Raw genomic sequence first — 20,453 nt, 5'->3', positions numbered from 1 at the left:
TTTAGATTTTTCATACAAAAGGATTTTCCCGCTAATGCCCGTTCCCGTGGGAATTCCTAAGTATCCTACAACCTGCCCAGGAGTATGAAGAATAATTGTACCAAGTTTCGTTAAAATCCGTCGAGTAGTTTTTGTTTCTATAAGGAACATCCAGACAGACAGACAGACAGACAGACAAAAATTTTACTGATTGCATTTTTGGCATCAGTATCGATCACTAATCACCCCCTGATAGTTATTTTGAAAATATATTTCATGTACAGAATTGACCTCTCTACAGATTTATTATAAGTATAGATGAGCAAACAAGTCGAAAAACATATTATTCCAATATCGTGGGTTCATATCCCACATGGAGAAATATTATCGGAAAGCATTAACATATTATGCACAAAAAATCTGTGTTGCATCCACTTGAGAGAGAAAGAGAGAGAGAGAGAGAGAGATTTTAGACTTTAAAATACCTATGACAAACAGTTCAGTCATCGAGGTCCAACTTCTTGAAAGTGGTCAACTGTCTAAATAAAACTCCGCTGGGCAGTGTGCAAGAAGTTTTGCGACATTGTTTCATCCACAATACTGCAGTGTCCCAAGATTTCTCAAGACTACCAGGGTTACCAGTAACCATACAGAATGGAGACTTGGTTACATATTAAGGGCCTCATAAAAAGGCTCAATGAGACTCAAAAGGTGATGGAATGTGCTATGATTGGAGTTTTCCTATGAGATCAGATCGAATCTGAATTGGCGAGATCCATAAGAGAGCCAATATAACGGACATATTAATAAATGATAGTGGGTGGTATACCTACAGCTCATAGGACTGATGGCTTAATACGTCAATAGTCTTCTCAAGTGGCAAACACGGACTGGAAGACGCAGTATAGGCCTCTTACTGGGTGGACCGATGATATCCTTCGCACAAGACTAGTTGTTATGGAAATCCTTGGTGTTCAGTAGACGTCTTTTGGTTATGGTGGAAAGTGATACGGAAAAAGAAACGGAAAATTCAAGATATTTTTTGTTCATGGATAAGAAACTGTTAAATTGACTTCATTTATAGCAGGTCACGTAATAAAAATATATACTTACTTCCATACAAACTCTCATTTTACATGGTAAAAGATGTGTGGGATAATCATGATTTGAGATAGAAGATGTCTGCATCTTATTTATAAGCGACTACCGATTTTTAGTTGGCCGACAGTGGGGCTCGGTTCTAATTTGTATGAAGAATCAATCGGTGTAATGTGCGCACTTCCATACATGCTCATACTGATTAACTGCCCGACTAAACATCGGCCGATAAAAAATCGATGGTCTGCGCCTAGGCTTAATGAAAATACTCTCAATCGACTTCAGAGATAATAAAAGAACTAAGTTCCAAGTAGGTAATACCACAACGAATTTAAGGCGACGATAACTTCTGTCTGGGAGATACAAAGTACTCTATATCTGTCAAGTATTGAGATGATTAAAATTTTATCGTTTATGTAACTTAATAATATTATGACGATTACATTGGAGGCACGTGTAACCATTTTGCGGTTTAGTTTTTTTTATTTGTATTTGCCAGTATCTGTTTCTTTGGTCACAATACTAAAATTCAGTTTTCAAGGCATTGTCTGAACAAACAAATTATCTTGGGACAAATGCAAGGCAGACGTGCTCGGGGCAGGGCAACGACGAGATGGTCAGACGCGATGAGGAAGACGGTGAGCGAAAGTTTGCATCGTGCGGTCCACACAGCTCTATGCTGCAATCTGTGGAGGAACACTATCTGTGGTCGCGATCCTCATCAGTGAGGGACCGAGGAAGAAGAATTTGCCAGTAGGTTGGTCGCCTCCTTAAATCTTGTAATTGCCTCATGGATTTACTTTAACTCTTTGCCAAAATTCAATTTCAAATACAACTACACTTTACAGTAACTATGAAGTACCTAAGTCAAACGGTAAGGATACCCGATATCCATAGTTTCAGACCCTCTTTTAATTCGCTCTTTCGTTACAGCGATGTGTAGGTAAGAGACTGATTTTAATAGGGGTAGTGGGAGTGGAAAATCGACGCTTTGTTCTGACTTTTACAGACAATATTTTGGACAGTGGAAATCAGTAACTATGGTTGTGAACTAAGACTGCCTAGTTTTCTGTGGATTCAATAAAAGTGTGTTGAATGACGACTATAGAATATTTTTATTTATTCTTCATGGTCATTTAATTTAAGGCCTATAATTTATTACAAGGAACATTGCAAGAATAATCAAATTAACAACAAAAAAACGTCTGTAAAGCAAGTAAGACCAATAAATAATTTGACGCTCTTTAGACAATGATGTGACATGGAAAGATGATGTAATTTAACGCAACGAGTTTTCAACTTGATTAACTTGGCCATAAAATTGAAAATTCACTACGCATAGTAAAATTAATTACATTACGGCATATCAAGCAGTAAAATGAGATCGTTAACTTTGGAAAAGGATGTAGTAAAACAAAATATTTCCATTAAGATTATTTTTTTAATCCAAGCTACAATAAATTTTGTATTATGGTTTCGAGAAAATATTTTATCTAGGATGAACGCACCTAACAACAAAGACTGTTTTGTATGATACCGTATAAATAATATAATAAAAGCTATGATATTGCGACAGTTATCATAATCCTGTTATTTATATTTGTAAGCACTATTATAATAATAGTCCATGCAAATAAAGGAATTTCGACTTTTTTCCACCAATTGAACATGTCTTCAAAAACTCCTACCGAAATATAACTGCTGTATTGTATAATTTTATTATTGACGGGATTACTAGTAGGTACCTAAATTACGAGCCTCCGATATTAATTCGACAATTAAGGTACATGGCCGGTAGCAATCCCGTCAATTATAATTATTTTGTTAGTGACCATGAAAGTTTAGACAATATATTGCTTACTGTATGTTCGACTTTAGCAGTCCCTTTGATTCATTTACCACCATCCATCAAGAGCATGTAGCCGCCATGATTGATTTAGTCCTACTCAATGAAATACTAAACAAAGGCATAATAACTAACATTTATTTACACTTATGACATACATTACAATAAATTAAGTCGTCAATTTAAAATTACATAAGTAACCTAAGATCCAGTCATTTAATTATTGTCTTTCTTTTGTTCACTTTCTTCTGTTGTTTGGTTTTCTGAGTCTTTTGGGTTCATCTTTAAAGGTCCGTGTTGCCAGTTGGTGGGGTAGCCATTTTTCTTGACGTCATCCCACCACTCCTGCTCACCCTTGGCGAAGATGATGTAGATGATGTTTGTAACAACCAGCACTCCAAGGCACACCCAGAACGCAATCCGCCATTGCTTGAGAGTTGACTGCAAAAGAAAAGGGTGCTTATTGAATAGAATATCGAGCAATCAAAAATATTGAAGTTACGTGCAATTGTTTTATGAGCACATTATAAATTGAATGCTGAAACTAAACAATTATCAGATTTATAATTTCTTAAGGGTACAATTTTTTTTTCAGTTTAACCTCCTGGGGCCTGGCGTCATATATTTATTACATAAAACAAAAAAATATAAATCAACGCTATCTGTTGAAATTAACCAGAACTTTTACGTTAGTTAGTTAGATGGTGCATCTGTCCATCATTTTTAGCTGTGATTGGCTAGTGAAGTGACATTTATATTTTTTTATCTTTAATTGAACTAGCGACGGCGCCGCGACCGGGAACAAGTGGTTAGTAATAATGAAATTTTTACTAAAATATGAACGATTTCTATAAGCCTTTGTTATTATTCGTTTTGGGATTTGAACTGTTTTATTATCTGAGTATCACTGATTGTGGAAATTCGTATGAAAACTACGAAAACCATGGTGAAATCTGAATGTCATACAGGTATTACATGAGGTCCCAATTACTAGTGTAAACTGACAGAGCCCAGTGTAATACCTGTATGACATTATACATTTTCTATTAAATAGCATACAATCTGATGTTATTTTCTTATTTGTTTAGATAGATATATGCGAATATAACATATAAGAACACTCAAAACTCGATTTTACTAGTAAAGTCGGCCCAGAAGTATTATCAACACCTCAAGTCACTTTGATATTTTTTTTTGAAATTAAAATAATTTCATTAGGCACTTAATCAAATTGTTTTTTAATTTTTTTTATTGCTATTGACCTTATCTACATCACTTAATGTTAATTACACATTGGTGTGATGCATTTTTTTATCACGAGGATTTTTTAATTTGAGTCATCCATATGAAATGCAATAAAATTTTGAAATACTATTTAAAAAAAAATAGAGATGCAATGTTATTGCCCAAAAATGACATAAAACTTGATAAAGAATCTATCTAGATACATTTTAACGAAAAGGTACTTAAAAATATCAATATTTGCATCCACTGCACAAAAAAAAGTAAGTACAGGCAGAAAAAAAATTAAAAATATGAACAAAAAATTTTTGGCATCTCAATATATTTCAAAAATCGATTCAAATTCGTTGTAGATAGTCAAGAAACTTAACTAGGAATTACTTTTGTGCAATTTATTACGGGACATCCTGTACATGAAATAAAAAAGTCGTTGACATTGGGAACCGATGTCGTAAATATATGACATTGAGAAAATTGCCGTTTTCCAGATAAAAAAAATTATTTTATTTTTTAAGATAATTATATCAATTATTAATACTATTTGGATAGTTTTCATATGAATTCACGATAAAAATAATTCCCGGGCCCCAGGAGGTTAAAGATCAATTCTAGTTTTATTGTCTTGCATAAAAACGCACGTGTGCAAATGTGCAGAGTTATTGAACTTAACACGTACTTCCATATCATAATACTTCCCCGACTGGCAAGTCGAATATGCATTCTAAGATACCCTTACATCAATCAATGCAAGATAATCCAAGGTAAAATGCTATAATGCAAATACAGTAATTAGTGAGACCCGTATCCTGACACGATTCTCAAGAATAATTTCAATCTCGTGATTTGTATTAAACATTTAAATCCAATCAATCATTTTGAGTCAATCATCGCCTCAGATACAAGCCTTTTTTATCTCGAAAGTCGAACTTACATCAGGCGTCAACAGTCCAATGAGGTAAGGCGATATAATCCCAGAGATGGCAGCGATCCCGTTGACCATAGCAGTGGTTGTCCCGCAGTAGTTGGGACTGATGTCTAGGGGGTTGATCTTCATACCACTGTAGTACGCCCCCATGAGCACCATGGCGAAGACGAACCAGAAGACCGCCATGGTGGTGTCACAGCCGGAGTAGGAAGCCATAATGATGCAGATACCAGGACCAGTGGCCGCTGTGTAAGTAAGGAAAAATGTGAAGATATTTTATTAGTAAACAATCAGACAAGATGAAACATTTCTAAATGGAAAAACCAATTTAGTAGGTACTAATAAAAAGCATGAATGAATAACAAGAATAAATAAACAAACGTTATTAGCTTTCTGATAGTTTTGTTTATGCAAGCACTTATTCTGGTCTATGATACAAAGTAAATCATATTTTTCCACAATACAATGTATCATTTCATGTAGAATGCGGTACTCGTGATTATGATTTGATGTTTAGTTATTACTTCACGTGTCGTCTTTAAATAACTTACCGATTGTTGTGTAGATTTTCCTGGCATTCTTGATACTGTGGTATCCTCTCTTGACACAGAAGTCGCAGAGGAGACCGAAGAAGAAAGATGCGATCCACATGGCAACGTATGGGAGGGCTGACAGTATTCCCGTAGACTTGATGTTGAACTTGAGAACGTCTGTCATGTACTTGGGGAGATCCGTCACCATGGTGAAGTATCCCCAATCGTGGCCAATCTGAAAACAACAGATTAACATGTTACTGTATACGAACGATAATGTTATAGTGTTTTTAAATACGCTGTTTTTCACGGATACACATTTTTGAGGCGTATTCTTACGAATAGTAATTTTTGCGCTAGTTAAGCGTAGCGTTTGCGGAATTTGACGAGTACTAAGTAGGTAGATACTTGTATTTTTTACATTTGGACCGTCTTTTCATTGCTAGTTACGCCACTTAATGCACTTTGATTTTCGTCTCACGTTAGTATTTTCCGTTAATAAGAACGCATAGAAACGAGTACACCGTTTCGTTTTTGTGTAAAAGTGGCCTTACATTTATTAGTTCTTTATTACTTCTAATAAGCGACTCTAATTCTTACTATTGTTCTAATCTTGGAGGACTTAGTAACAATAACCTAACTAGAGAATATACGAATACATGCGATCTAACTAGAACGAAAATAGTTTTCAGTAATATCCAATCATGGGCGATTTTAGGTTTTGAGTATGGATGTACATTTTTTTAGGTCTGTAAACCTCTTTTCAATTTTTATGGCAGGTTTAGTAACATTAAAGTTACAGCTGTTTAATTTTATACAAGGCTGCATAGAAGATAATACATAGGTACTAAGGTGCTTATTTAATGTCAAAACTGAATATACTCCTGTAGAATATTATTATTTTTTTGCTATTTTTATGGACTTTTCGTCTCGTTAAAGTGGACATCGGATCGGCCACACGACTAAATTGCTATCGGTCAAATTAAATAACAATAAACAACTCAACTACATTTCACTTCAAAATGGTAGTTTTCTAGGTTGTATTTATAATTTTATCTATTATCAGTAAAAGTAGGGGCTTTCTACTCACTTAAACATTATCCTGGTACTTTAGTTATCAAGGATTACCGTTCTGTTAGAACAATACCTTCCTTTATCAATATTTATCGATAAGTTTAAACTAAAACATGTGTAAATGTTATAACTGGCAGTCTCTCGCATTTTTAGATTAAAATTTACTAGTCTTTGGTTTTCAAGGAAAACATAACGGTCAAATAAATAATGCATCTTACTCCTTGAATTTCACATTAACTTTAATTTCAATTGATAGCAACCAAATTTGAATTATATTGCTTAAAAGACCCAAAGTAGGAGTAGAGTATACAGGGTATAGTTTGCATTCACATCCTTTATTCAGCTGCAGATTTGTTCCAGTTTGAACTGAGCTGATTAAACTCTTTATTAATGCCCTCGTTATAATATTAAGGCAGGACATCCTGCAGCGTCTTCTAACCAACTACTTCCGACTCTATAAATCTTAACTAAGCCTATAAAGAATTCCAATTGCAAATTAAACGTTATGTCCTTAAAAATAAGTTTTAGTTTTGTGGTAGAGGCTGAATTCTGTACACTGGGTTTATCTAGTCTTGATACTTACACCAGCAATTATCAGTGCCCAAAGAGGCACAGACCGAAGTAAGGCCTTCCATGGGATGGGGTCCATCTGTTTCTTGGTTCCCATCAACGAGTCCACGTTTTCGTTCAAATATTTTCTCTCGGCGTCAGAGATGAATGGGTGGGTGTTGGGCGTACTGTAGCAAAGGACGCACTGTAAATAGAAAAATAAAAATAAAGTTATTTATCGATTCCGTGTTCCGTCTTTGGAACTGAATTATTTTTAATCATTTCCAAATTGGCCATGGAAGCGGATTGCACATCAAACAGTTTCTTGCGATCATTATAAGGTCATCTTTCCGACTTTGAGGATAGAAAGCGCTACTTAAGCGGTTTATAAATTACCCAAAAGTAAAAATATTTGAGGACACATGAAAGTTGATTGATCATCACTTACCCAAAGTATGAACCACATGATTCCCAGTCCTCCAAACATATAAAACACGCTCTCCCAGCTCCCATTGTGCATGATCAGTCCAGAGAAGTACGAGCCAGCGATGTTTCCTATTTGGGCCCCTCCGAAAACGATGGCTCCGAATCTGGCCCGTTCCACTTTAGGCGCCCAGCGGGAAAGCATGGCCATTAGACCTGGCATCGTTGGACCCTTGAAATGAAATATTTAATAGAGTTATTTTAATGATTTTAAACCGTTTAAAGCAATGGTTAAAAGCGTTAACAAAAAATATGATTTCGCAGGAATTATAGTCATTGGTTTCATAAGATGATAGAAATGGAAAATCAAAGGAAACAGTCAAGTTTTCTAGTGTTGTTAAAGTTATAAGTAGGTATATGAAATAAAAATAAACAATGAAATCAGTAAACTTTTACCTCTCCCAATCCCTCGATGACTCTCAATATGAACAAAGCAGGGGCTCCTCCCAGTTTGACCGTGACTGGAGTAATGATGGTACAAACGGCAGTGCAGAGGAGGCCCAGCCCGAGGACCCACTTCCCTCCGAACCTCTCGGCCAACATGCCTCCAGGGATGTGAGTGAGGACGTAGCCATAATAAAATGAACCCAGGATCAGACCTTGAGTTGCTTCACTCCATTGGAAAAGAACAGTCTGGAAAAAAATATATTTATAAAATGCAGACAGAAAAGTTCTCGAATGGCGACCACGGCCTTCCAAAAGGTCTCCCACTAGGTAGACCAACGAACTGGTGAGGATCGCAAAAAGCATCTAAATGCGGCCAGATTAGGACCTAGATGCGGCCGTTGTGGACATCCATGGGGGAAGGTCTTTGTCAAGCTGTGGTGGATGTTATTTGGCTGAATAGATAATAATTCTGAATTTGGGGTATCAAAAGACAGTATTATGTAAGTTTTCAGTAATATTATTGTTCTTGTAGTCGTTCTCATAAAACTCACAAATTCTCCATCGACAACAGTGCCGCACATGTTGTACTTTAAGCGCTAAATACATAATATTATCTTACGTTTGTTTGTTGTGAATTAAATCTTTATTCCTGTATCAGTAGTAGCGGGTAGAGTAATCTCTCAGTTATTTTATACCTACCACTTACTACGAGTATATTTTATTTTAGGTACTCGTGCTCGTACTATACCTATATAGCGTACTAATGTCTTATACATTAGTACGCTAAAGTTTTTCTCATTTTCGTAAATTTAGAAATTAAGTTTATTTTTATGAGTCATATTATTTTTTTCAACTAAATTATTGGTTTCCTTAAACATAAAGTAGCACACTCACTTCATCCCTCCAAACAATATGTTTCGTAGTGTTGCTCACTATACTCGCGTCAGGGCAGGCATAAGGGTCATAATGTCCCGACTCCGAGTTGCCTTTTTTGACCATCTGGGTGATGGCCAAATTAAGGCACACTCTCATGGTGTACGCGTTGGCCACGGCCAACAGGGACATCACTGCCATGACATACCGCTGGGGTATTATGAAAACTGAAAGGTAATAGAATAAAATGTAAAAAATATAGTTCAATCGTTACTGTTTTACAGGGTGAAAAGAACAAGTAAACAAAAACTTAAAAAAACAATGTTGAGTTTAAAAAAAAACTTAAACTAATTAAATTAAATTCATAGTATCTCGCGTTAATTAACCGACTTCAACAAAAGGAGGAGGTTCTCAATTCGGTTGTTAGGAAACGAATAACTCTTTCGATAAATAATACATTAAAACATTTTTACAGAAAACAGTTTCGGAGTTTATTAATTTTTAGTAAAATATATTGTCAAAACAATGTTTTTGTCCTTAACCTTATAACCTTAAAATTTATATTTATTTTGTAGTCCTTATACTTTATAGGTGAATAATAAAATAAAAACTTGTAAGCTAAATTACGCATCAACTGTCAGTTCCGTCATCATTCATCTAAACCGATACATGATAAATCAAATTGATTGATTTCTTATCTCGAGAAAACGCACTTCCCAGGGGATAAAGTTTAGGTACTTCTAGTTCTAGTAGACCTAAGTGATAAAATTAGCAACTAAATGTTAGTTTACTATGGCATAGGTATACTAGTAAAATAATATTAAAATATCAATGTAAATTCTACCTCAAAACACTAGTAATACTACTCAAAAAACATCTGTTCAATAATAAGTAGAGCTAATTAATGTTACATAATTACAAACTGACGTGATATGTTTAAAAGAAGAATTTCTTTGTTTATAAGGCTTTATGCAAATTAATGTTAAATTAACCTATTGTAAAAATAAAGAGTTTGATTTTCTTATCAAATTTTCAAAATGTCATTGTACTACGTAGTTGAAAATCGACATTAGATGGCGTTGAACTTTGTTAATAATGTATTGTCATTAACCTAAGAATATTAGAGCTAACTAAAAAATAGAAGCACACGTTAAAATATATGTACGGACAAATTAGTGCAGTGAATTAGAAGTACCTAGTTACTTATTTGTTGTAGAGATTTCCAATTCTCAAAAGTTGACCATATTATGATTATTATTGATTTGATTTGCAAGATGCTATTATATTTTTTGCTAAAAATAATGTTTTAGCATACTAATTTGCAATGCGATCAAGTAAGATATTAATCATGTTATAGTATCAGAAATAAAGTTATAATATTTTAATAGGATAATTTATAAATTAGCTGGCTTAAGCTTTTAATTTTATATAAGTACCTACTTACTGCTATTCGTAAAAATTATTACGTGTTGTTTCTTGCATAATTTATATATTATCAAAAAAATATTTTTCCAATTAAAACTGGTTTCTAATTACATTAATTAAAATAACACAAATTATACTTACATTTCGATAAAGTAAGCCTCCATCCCGTCAACATTGTGCCGTGTCTATAACACAAAAAAACAACTTGAGTGAATACTCTAAAACAAAATCACATCTGACCGCGTATTTTCAAAGTCGCGTTCATTTAATTTCGCACCACGTCGTGTCAGGCCGGACCGCGGCTCATCACAGAGTACGCTCGCTGTCGCGGTGCGATACTAAAATCAGGAAAAGCAGTTTTCGCCACGCTTTTAGTGACTACCGGGTCATCGAAGGTCATGGATTGGATGGACATCCGAGGATATACAATACGCAGCGTAGTGGCACGGTTAATCGCGTAGTGCTAGAGTCACGGATTCGATTTCCGATCTGGTCTGGATCTTTGTGGTGTCACTGTTAAGACCATAACTTTTAATTTTCGGGTTCCACGTGACTAGTGACTTTCATTTAAATCATGATTTAGGCCCGGTTTTTTGATTCGTAGTTAAAATAACCAATGGTCAAATTTGACAGATGTCAAATGACAAGTGGTTAAATAACAGAAAAAAATGTTTTTCGAACAATGGTTAGCTTGGCTTTCAGTACATTTTTTAACTATTTGTTTACATTTTGTTAATAATTAACCATTAGTAGCAAAATTTGACAATTAGTTATTTTAACTAAGAATCAAAAAACTGGGCCCAAAGAGTTAAAGTGTATTGGTTAACTCATAGTTCATTTAATTTGGGTTCAATGATACCTATATTTTTAATTAACTGGGCTTATAAGTTTATTGGTTTATTAGTTATTAATAAATAACTTACAACAAACGCTGTAAATATCACCATATTTCATACCAAAAAAAAAACTTTTCTCAATACCATAATTAGCTTATGAAAAATTTCAATTATCATTTCTTCAGTTAAATTGTTACAAAAAGAGCCTACGTAATTTCCACTCGATTAGCAAAGTAATCAGTCTGTTACGGAGAAAAAAAATTGCACTGAACGTCGCTTCCTTATCTTAAACTTATTTCACCCACAACTGTAACCCTGCAGACAAACTTTACATAGTTTTCCTTATTTTTATTTCCCTATTAGGTATATTAAATTGTAGGCAATCTGCGCTATTCTTACTTTCTTACATACTTAGCGATTAGGCATTATTGAATGTTATTATTTTTCAATTCTATTTCATCTAGACATGGTAAATGTATCGCAGACAAAGGTTTTTAATTTATTTAACATTGATTAATAACCATTAACCAAGCCTCAATCAGTGCCGGATTAGCCACGTAGCAAGAGTAGCAAATGCTACGGGCCCCGCGAATTTGGGGGCCCCGCGCTCCAACGCCTGTCTGACCGAAATAAAAAAAGATTAAGTTAGATAGTTTCAACGATGAATAAGTTAGAAACGGGAATAATGACAATTACATGTAACGCATGCAAGCGACTAGTGCTTCGCGACTGCAGTGGCGGACGTTCTTTTTCAACATTAAAACGTATTAAAAACTAGCGGCCGCCCGCGACTTCGTACGCGTGGATCCCGTTTTACTCCCTTCATCTACGCGGTTTAGATTTTTTCATCTACGCGGTTTAGATTTTTTCCCGCTAACTCCCTTTCCCGTGGGAATTTTGCAATATCCTGTTGTAACTAAGCTTTAAGTTTACTAAGGTACATACCATATTTCAAGCGTCTAACTTAAGCGGTTTAGATTTTTCATACAAAAGGATTTTCCTGCTAATTCCCGTTCCCGTGGGAATTTCGGAAATTCCTTGTTGTAACTAAGCTTTAAGTTTACTAACATTCTTCATAACCTGCCCAGGAGTATGAAGAATAATTGTATCAATTTTCGTTAAAATCCGTCGAGCAGTTTTTGTTTCTATAAGGAACATACAGACAGACAGACAAAAATTTTACTGATTGCATTTTTGGCATCAGTATCGATCACTAATCACCCCCTGATAGTTATTTTGAAAATATATTTCATGTACAGAATTGACCTCTCTACAGATTTATTATAAGTAAGAATATACAGGGTGGAAACGATAAGTGATCTCACTCGATTATTTCTAAACTATACAAGATATCTAAAAATTGGTTACTGATCCTGAAAGTGCTTCACGAGCTCTATCCAACGGTACCAATAACAAGATACAAAATAAACTGGATCTATCCGAAAATTCAATGTTTCCAGCTTCCATACATTTAGTACTGCCACAGTCATGGCACTCATGTCTTGATAAATTATAGCAAGTAAAGCCTAAAACCAATATTTTCCATGATTAATTGTAAATTAGAATGCAATTTACGAGTTCAATTTAAGTGTTTATTATTTATTAAAAAAATTAACACTTCTAATATTGTGTGGCTGAAAAAAATTAATTTTCGGATAGATCCAGTTAATTCTGTAACCTATTACTTATACTATTGGAAAGAGCTCGTGAAGCACTTTCAGGATCAGTAACCAGTTTTTCGATATCTTGTATAGTTTAGAAATAATCGCGTGAGATCACTTATCGTTTCCATCCACCCTGTAGATAGATGAATTAAGGAACACGATGGGACAAGAACGTCTTAATCATCTTACTTTGTTGAGTATAGAGCATGATTTGCTTAAAGAAGTTGATATTGAAAGTGTTATCTCACAAAATTTGCACACATTAAATCAAGAAAAGTTCATTTGTAACAGTTTTGTTTCATTTAATACCCTAAACTTGAGAACCTAAAGCAAACCAAGGGCCCCTTGATAGAAATTTGCTACAGGCCCCGCGCTGGCTTAATCCGGCACTGGCCTCAATCATAATAACAACCTTTACCCAATATCAAATTAATATCCTTAATACGGATTTATTCGCACGGTTTTCTGATTTTGGTAGGTAAGGTACTAATTTTAAGTTCTAATTTTTTTATGTTATGACGTTCACATCATACAAAAAGAAAGAAATAAATAATGATAAAAGGTTGCTCTTAAGAAGTCTTTAAAAGCATTTTTTTCTACAAGAAGACGATTTTAAACAAATTGCATAATAATAATATGCCAATTCCAATTTACATACGGATTTGCACCAATAAATAATACAGGAAAATATTTAGGATTTGTGCGATTACGTACATGTATAAATCGACACTATAAACCAAAACAATAATTTTGTTCTACATGGAGTAGTTCTAGCTGGAAGATGTAGCGTGGGCAGGCCTCCTACTAGGTGGACCGACGATCTAGTAAAGGTCGCGGGAAGAGCCTGGATGCGGGCAGCGCAGGACCGTGCATTGTGGAATACCTTGGAGGAGGCCTTTGTTCAGCAGTGGACGTCATTTGACTGAAACGAACGAACGAACATGGAGTAGGTAAAATTTGTTCTTTTTACAGTTCTTCAGTTTTAATAGTCATGTGTACAGTTCGGCACAATACATAAATTATGTACTTTAATGTTTTTCACCTCAGATTTCTAAATAGTATTTATCTGTTGTGCCATCGCATGTCAAGCAACTGTTGGTTTTTCTCGAGATAAAATTAGATAGATAAAACAATGAAACCACTTTATGTCAATTTTATCATTAGGTACTCGTATCTAAAGAAAATATTCCATTCAAAATACATTCAAAGACACCCTGTGGTGTCTTTACTAAAAGTTTATTTAGTTAAACTTTAAGTAGAGATACACCGCCCGTATTCATAAACATTACTATGAGGTCTCACAGTGCGCGAGGACACACAGGGTGACACATGAACCAATCACAGAGCTCTATTCAATGCTGTGCGTTCGATTTGCTGCTTCACTTAAGCAAGCGTCGTTTGTGAATATGGGCGATAGATATCTTTATTAGGTAGGTAGGTATTACACTAAGAATGTAAGTAACAAAAAAGTTACGAAGGTTACTTGAATAATTTACGTTTAATAAGTAAAAGTGCATTTCGACTATTTCGCTTTTTAAGTTCGCCAGAGTTGACCAAATCCTTTAGGTATACAGTGTGAGTCACGTTAAAGTGTACATATGAAAATAGATGAAACTAGACCGTTCAAACAGTTCAAACGATCATTGCAAACGTTGTGATAGGGATAGACATGCGATTTTAGGTTTTACGAAGGTAATACGATAGAGAATAATACAAAGTAATAAAAACCACCGGTTATAGGGGCATTTTTTGGAGAAATTTATCAAATAACCAAGAAAACACAGAATTTAAAAGCAGATTTTTTTCAAAAAGTATCATTTTTTATTATTTGTTGGCCTTTTTTGTGTATTTTGTGTATTTTTTTAGTATCGCCTGTTATTTAGCATTATTACTGTTTTTTTTTATCAGGATATAGTTTAATAGTTATTACGTTTTCTTTACAATAAGTATTTGGAAGAAAAAAAATTCTATAAAAAATTTAAAAAAAATCTCAAAAATTTTTTGACCTCTTTTTTGTCGATAAAAATGGTTCTAGTTTCATCTATTTTCATATGTACACTTTAACGTGACTCACACTGTATAAAAACTTTGCTATTGTTTTTATTATTCAGCATTAAAGTGTCAATAACATAAACGGACAACTGTGTTGATAAGGCAGTGTCACGTCAGTCACGAGAATTTGATATAACGCCAAAAGAAATGGAAAACTGTTCACACGCAAGGTTTCTCTACAAAACGGTGTTTCTTTACGAGATCGAATTAGAAATGAGGTGATTGGCAAGCTGAAGTGGCAATTGGCAGGGCACAAAGTACGCAGAACTGACGGCAGATGGGATGCGCTAGATGCAGGCCGCTGCCCACAGGTCATCATGGAAGTCATTGGGTGAAGCCTATGTTCAGCAGTGGACGTCATATGGCTGAAATGATGATGAAGATTTCTCTCAGGCCTCTTAGTTGAATCATTTTGAATGATAATAATATGAGATAATACGATGCATGTGATATTCTGAAGTACCGACACTGAATACCTACGTTAGATAAAAGTTTCAGTACTGTCGACCTAGATTACCCATTCAAACGTAAAATATTATTCGCTTATGACGTCAGAAGACCCATGAAAATAATAATTTTATGCACTTTGATTACGTTCGCTTGCTTTTCACTTTTGCTCTAATACCTTAACATTTTTTTTTATTTCTACACTACACATGGGGTTTTCACGATGTTTATGTATTTTAATTTTATACCTACACCGTTCTTATAACATTCGTACATAATTTTATCAGGTATGGATAGTCAAGGTTACACGTGAGAAATTAGTGTCATTTTAGTGATGGTATGTAGTTTCTATTCATGCTTGTGACTTCGTTATTCCTAAGATGATTTATTTATTGGACAAACAGATAAATACGTTCATGCAAACAAATGTTAACGACAAAAGTTATTTATTTATTGTTCATTTAATTACACATTTTATGTACTTATTTATCTTCTTTATGCATACTTTCTCATTTATTTTTTATTTTGTTGTTGTATCAAATACATGCTTTCTATTCTACCTATTTTTTAATGTTATTGCACACACTTAATGTAGTTGCATATTTACATGTCGGTAATTAAATTGAAAAACTGTTTTTAAAAAGCATATCCCAAAAAATACAGTTTAGAATATACCTACTTTTAACGTCACTGACATTAAATTTTCCGTCAATTTTCTCTTTGGTTGTACTCAAATTCGTTATAAATTAGGGATTTCCAACGATCATGTAACGATGTCATTTACCTCAACTTATTAAACCACGGCTGAGGTAAATAAATACCAAAAAATACCTCCCTAATTTGGAGACCAATATCTTAGCATCATTTATAGATTTGTAGTAAAAGTGAACGTTATAAGGAAAACAATTTAAAATTAATTTGTTATCTTGTCTGGCCAAGGAGTTATTTTGCTTGAAGAAGTATAGCAAGTATATTATATTATACTTATTTTAGCTCGCAAGAGCACTGGCTTATTTTAATCTAAATGTAAATACACAATACCTACTGCACGTGAGCGCATTCAAAACTTGATTCCGCTATCTAAATGGTCTGGTAGAACAAAACATAATACCTGATGTCTAATCTAGCCGAAGCCACGTGCTACTGAAAGTGCCAGAGACTTTAATTACAATTTGAGAGATGCTTCTCAAGGCACTAAACACAAAAAACAACGAACAAAAGATACACATTTCTAACACAAGGCACAGGCATTAACCGGGATATTAGTGCTTCTAATAACTACACCTCTACTATTAACCATGTTATCTTAAGTTGAAGTTTGCCCTTTTCCTTCTTTAGGAGACAACGGCTGAAATAGAGGAATAAACTAGATATTTAATTGTATCTGTGTTAATTATACAGGACATGCAACTTACAAGATAAGTGACAGGTAAAGTCCTTGCACTCGTGTCTCTGAAATACCTACTCATCCATTTTAAAGTACCCTTTTTAGGTTAACGACGTTAGATATCAATTTCGATCTGTCCACGTTGTGCGTATGACTTCTACTATAAAGTTTAGTGAGGGAATCTCCAAGTTGTAGGATTTTCCCTGTTGTCTAGAAACTATCTATCCTCGCCAAGCGCCAGTATTTTGTTTTTATGATTTGCATTGTTGTGTATTTTTGAAACCTAAAATAATAAACTAGATCATTTATTCTGTTGTTCTTACACACTTAAATTAGCTGTGAGACTCTGTAATTGGCTAGAGTTTTGGAATGTACCATTCTGTAACATGTAAATTATCGACAAAGCTGTCGAGTTTCAAAATAAATAAATATCACGTTCTCTATCCAATAACTCTACGGATTGTAGGAGTCTGGAACTGGTCGCCGACATTCGTTTCTTCACATGACTGCCCGCCGACACAACATTTCGCATATCGCCGCTTCGCCAACAGAACCTTTCACCAGCGTACGATTCGTCGACAGCACAGTACCTCTATTACGAAAAACTTTCGAGTTCGTTTCGTTGCGTATTCAAAGTGCCATCGAAAAATTTTGTATGAAAAATTAAACAGCGCCCCCTATATTATAGCCGCCCTAGGGGGCGCTGTTTAATTTTTCATACAAAATTTTTCGATGACACTTTGAATACGCAACGAAACGAACTCGAAAGTTTTTCGTAATAGAGGTACAGTTCGTCATTAGATATTTCGCCTACGAACGATTCACTAAGCCGATACTTCGTCAATTAGGTAACTAATCATATTATAATTATTCAAATAAATAAATAAATAAATAAATAAATAAAAAGTTTTTATTTCGAACAACTCATAGTTCATAGTGTGGTTAGTAAACACACCTTAAATGCTAATGTTAGTAATCATTATTATTATCATTATCAATATCAAGTGATTATTATTTTTTCAATGAACGTAGTAAATAAATAAAATAAAGTTAGGTACTTTCGGATTTATGAAATTTAGCATTAGGGAAATACACATAATAAAACTTTTAATAGTCGATGAAAATAGAAAAAAATAAAAGAAAATAGGAAAAAACATTATGATTTAATGTAATACAAACTTAAATAAGCAATACTTTTGTAATGTAACAATCGTCAAAATCTATATTAATTAATTAAAAAAATCATGGTGAACCAAAATACGCTTTCCGCCCGCGGTTTCGCCAGCGTGGAATTTTGTCTGTCATAGAAAAACTTTATCGCGCGCGTCCTTGTTTCAAAAATACCGGGATAAAAACTATCCTATGTCCTTTCTCGGGACTAAAACTATCTCTATGCCAAATTTCATCAAAATCGGTTCAGTGGTTTAGGCGTGAAAGCAAGACAGACAGACAGACAGAGTTACTTTCGCATTTTTAATAATAGTATTAGTATAGTAAATACGAGTATTGCAATTTTCTATTTATGTATAAAGTTTTTATTCAATTTGTAAATTTAAATAAGAAAAAAAAAACAAGTTTGATATTAATAAATCCGAAAGTAACTTTATTTGAATAGTTCTAAGATGAATAGTTAATTGACGAAGTATCGATTTAGTGAATTGTTCTTAGGCGAAATATCTAATGACGAACTGTGCTGTCGACGAATCGTACGCTGGTGAAAGGTTCTGTTGGCGAAGCGGCGATATACGAAATGTTGAGTCAGCGGGCAGTCATGTGAAGAAACGAATGTCGGCGACCAGTTCCAGACTCGTTGAAAAATGCTTCATAGCTTTGTCACTAAAGTATCGAAGGATGTTTAAACAATGATTGCAAGTAATTTTGCGTTCATAATTTTCTGCGGTTGCAAAATATATTTACTTAAGGTGCGAAGTAAATTATCTTATCGACGTTTCCTTTTATTCTATGTGGAAAGCAAACATTTAAATGACTAGCGGTTTTTGTAAATATGACAATGGATTATATTAGTTACGAGTTAGTTTTATTGATGAATGTCGCCGTTTGTTGTTAGTTGGTGGCTATTGACTACTTTAGTTGTTAATTATTACATTAAACTGATGCACTAAGGACCGACAAGTGGGCCGACGACCGCAAAAAGGTAGAAGGAGGCACTGGATGCAGGCTATTACCCACCACGCAATATGGAAATCATTGGGGACTGGGGAGGCTATGTTCAGCAGTGGACGTCCTGTTGCTGAAATGATGTTGCTCCATGTCTCAGGTATTATTGACTCTCAAAGTTCGTTTTAATGAGAATTTTTTATTTTATTTTATTTACAAACTTCACTCCTCATTATTTAATATACTCATAATATTTTCTTATATATTTTATTAGGATAATAATTATGTGTATCTAAATATTATAACTCAAAGGTGACTGACTAACATAGTGATCTATCAACGCACAGCCCAAACCACTATTTTACACGAATTGGGCTGAAATTTGGCATACAGGTAGATGTTATGACGTCGACGTTAGGCATCCGCTAAGAAAGGTTTTTACGAAACTCCACCCCTAAGGGGCTAAAACGGGATCCACGCGTACCTACGAAGTCGCAGGCGGCCGCTAGTTATAGATATAACAAATCAATTATTCAAACGGCACTTACCTATAAAACGGGACTATTCCCACCTCTCGTTCCCACCACTGCAACTCCTGTGTAGCCAGGATCTACAGCTTGACCGCCACAAAAACCCAACCAATGAAGGTCAAGCTTGTCCCGGGGGAAAGTTATTTAAACTGTCATTGGACCCGCAACGAAATTAATCAGAAGAACATAGGAGGAGTTCGAAATTAAGGTTCGACTTCCCTCCATTGCAAAGCGGATGACAGGTGACAAACAAAGGCTTAAAACCTTTAAGAAAAGATTATGCACCACGGACAATAAATTAAATTAAGGGGGCCTATCTTATGAGCAATTAGCAACTACCTGCCAATAATATTTTTCACAAAATCGCTTAAAAGCACGGAAATTTTTCCTTGTCGCGACAAGATCGGTGTAATAAATTGCGGAAACAGATGTATGTTGTATTGAATTAAGCATTATATCACGTTCATGTTTCCAAAGATCACACTCCCACAAGATATGATGGGCAGACTGCTCATGACTGACATCATCAGTGGAACACTCGCAAAAAGGAGACGGAACTAGTTTGAATTCGTGAAGTTTATGTTTAAAGTTGCCATGTCCCGTGAGGAACTGCGACGAGCAATGGTCGATTTCTAACCATCGCCTAGTTAGACGTTCGCGTACATTCGGGAAGAATTTATATAAGTGACGTCCTTTGACTGACGTATCCCATCTTTTTTGCAATTCATTAAGTAATTCTTCTTCAACGACTTCTCGGCACTTACCTATAGTAATTTTCTTTTTGATCACGAACCCAACTACTTTATAAGTATTTGTTTTGTTTATCGTATTTACTACAAAGTAAATTTTACGATACTGCCATCACTACTCTATAACCTTCACGTAGCGACTACGTTTTGTTCAGCGTGAAGTATTTTCTTATTTCAACGTCTTTTATTATCAGCTGTTATCAACCTCCAGCGGTCTTCTTTTATGGAGTAACAATGACAAAGGAGCAACACGTGC

The 20,453-nt window shown here is 34.6% G+C and overlaps 1 protein-coding gene across 1 annotated transcript; it reads right to left on the bottom strand.

Annotated features, from left to right (window-relative positions):
- Positions 1 to 3,040: 3,040 nt before the first annotated feature.
- On the bottom strand, positions 3,041 to 20,425 carry LOC135074512 (putative inorganic phosphate cotransporter). Its single transcript, XM_063968820.1, has 9 exons — positions 20,213 to 20,425; positions 10,556 to 10,599; positions 9,011 to 9,216; positions 8,126 to 8,362; positions 7,695 to 7,901; positions 7,281 to 7,451; positions 5,642 to 5,858; positions 5,097 to 5,335; positions 3,041 to 3,364 (listed from the first exon to the last, which is right to left on the bottom strand). Exons 2-9 carry the CDS (start codon positions 10,587 to 10,589, stop codon positions 3,140 to 3,142), a joined length of 1,536 nt encoding a protein of 511 aa, XP_063824890.1. The 5' UTR covers positions 10,590 to 10,599; positions 20,213 to 20,425; the 3' UTR covers positions 3,041 to 3,139.
- Positions 20,426 to 20,453: the final 28 nt, after the last annotated feature.

Source organism: Ostrinia nubilalis, chromosome 9 (genome assembly GCF_963855985.1).
Source record: "Ostrinia nubilalis chromosome 9, ilOstNubi1.1, whole genome shotgun sequence".
Taxonomy (NCBI): domain Eukaryota; kingdom Metazoa; phylum Arthropoda; class Insecta; order Lepidoptera; family Crambidae; genus Ostrinia; species Ostrinia nubilalis.
This window is presented reverse-complemented; position numbering and strand designations above follow the sequence as displayed.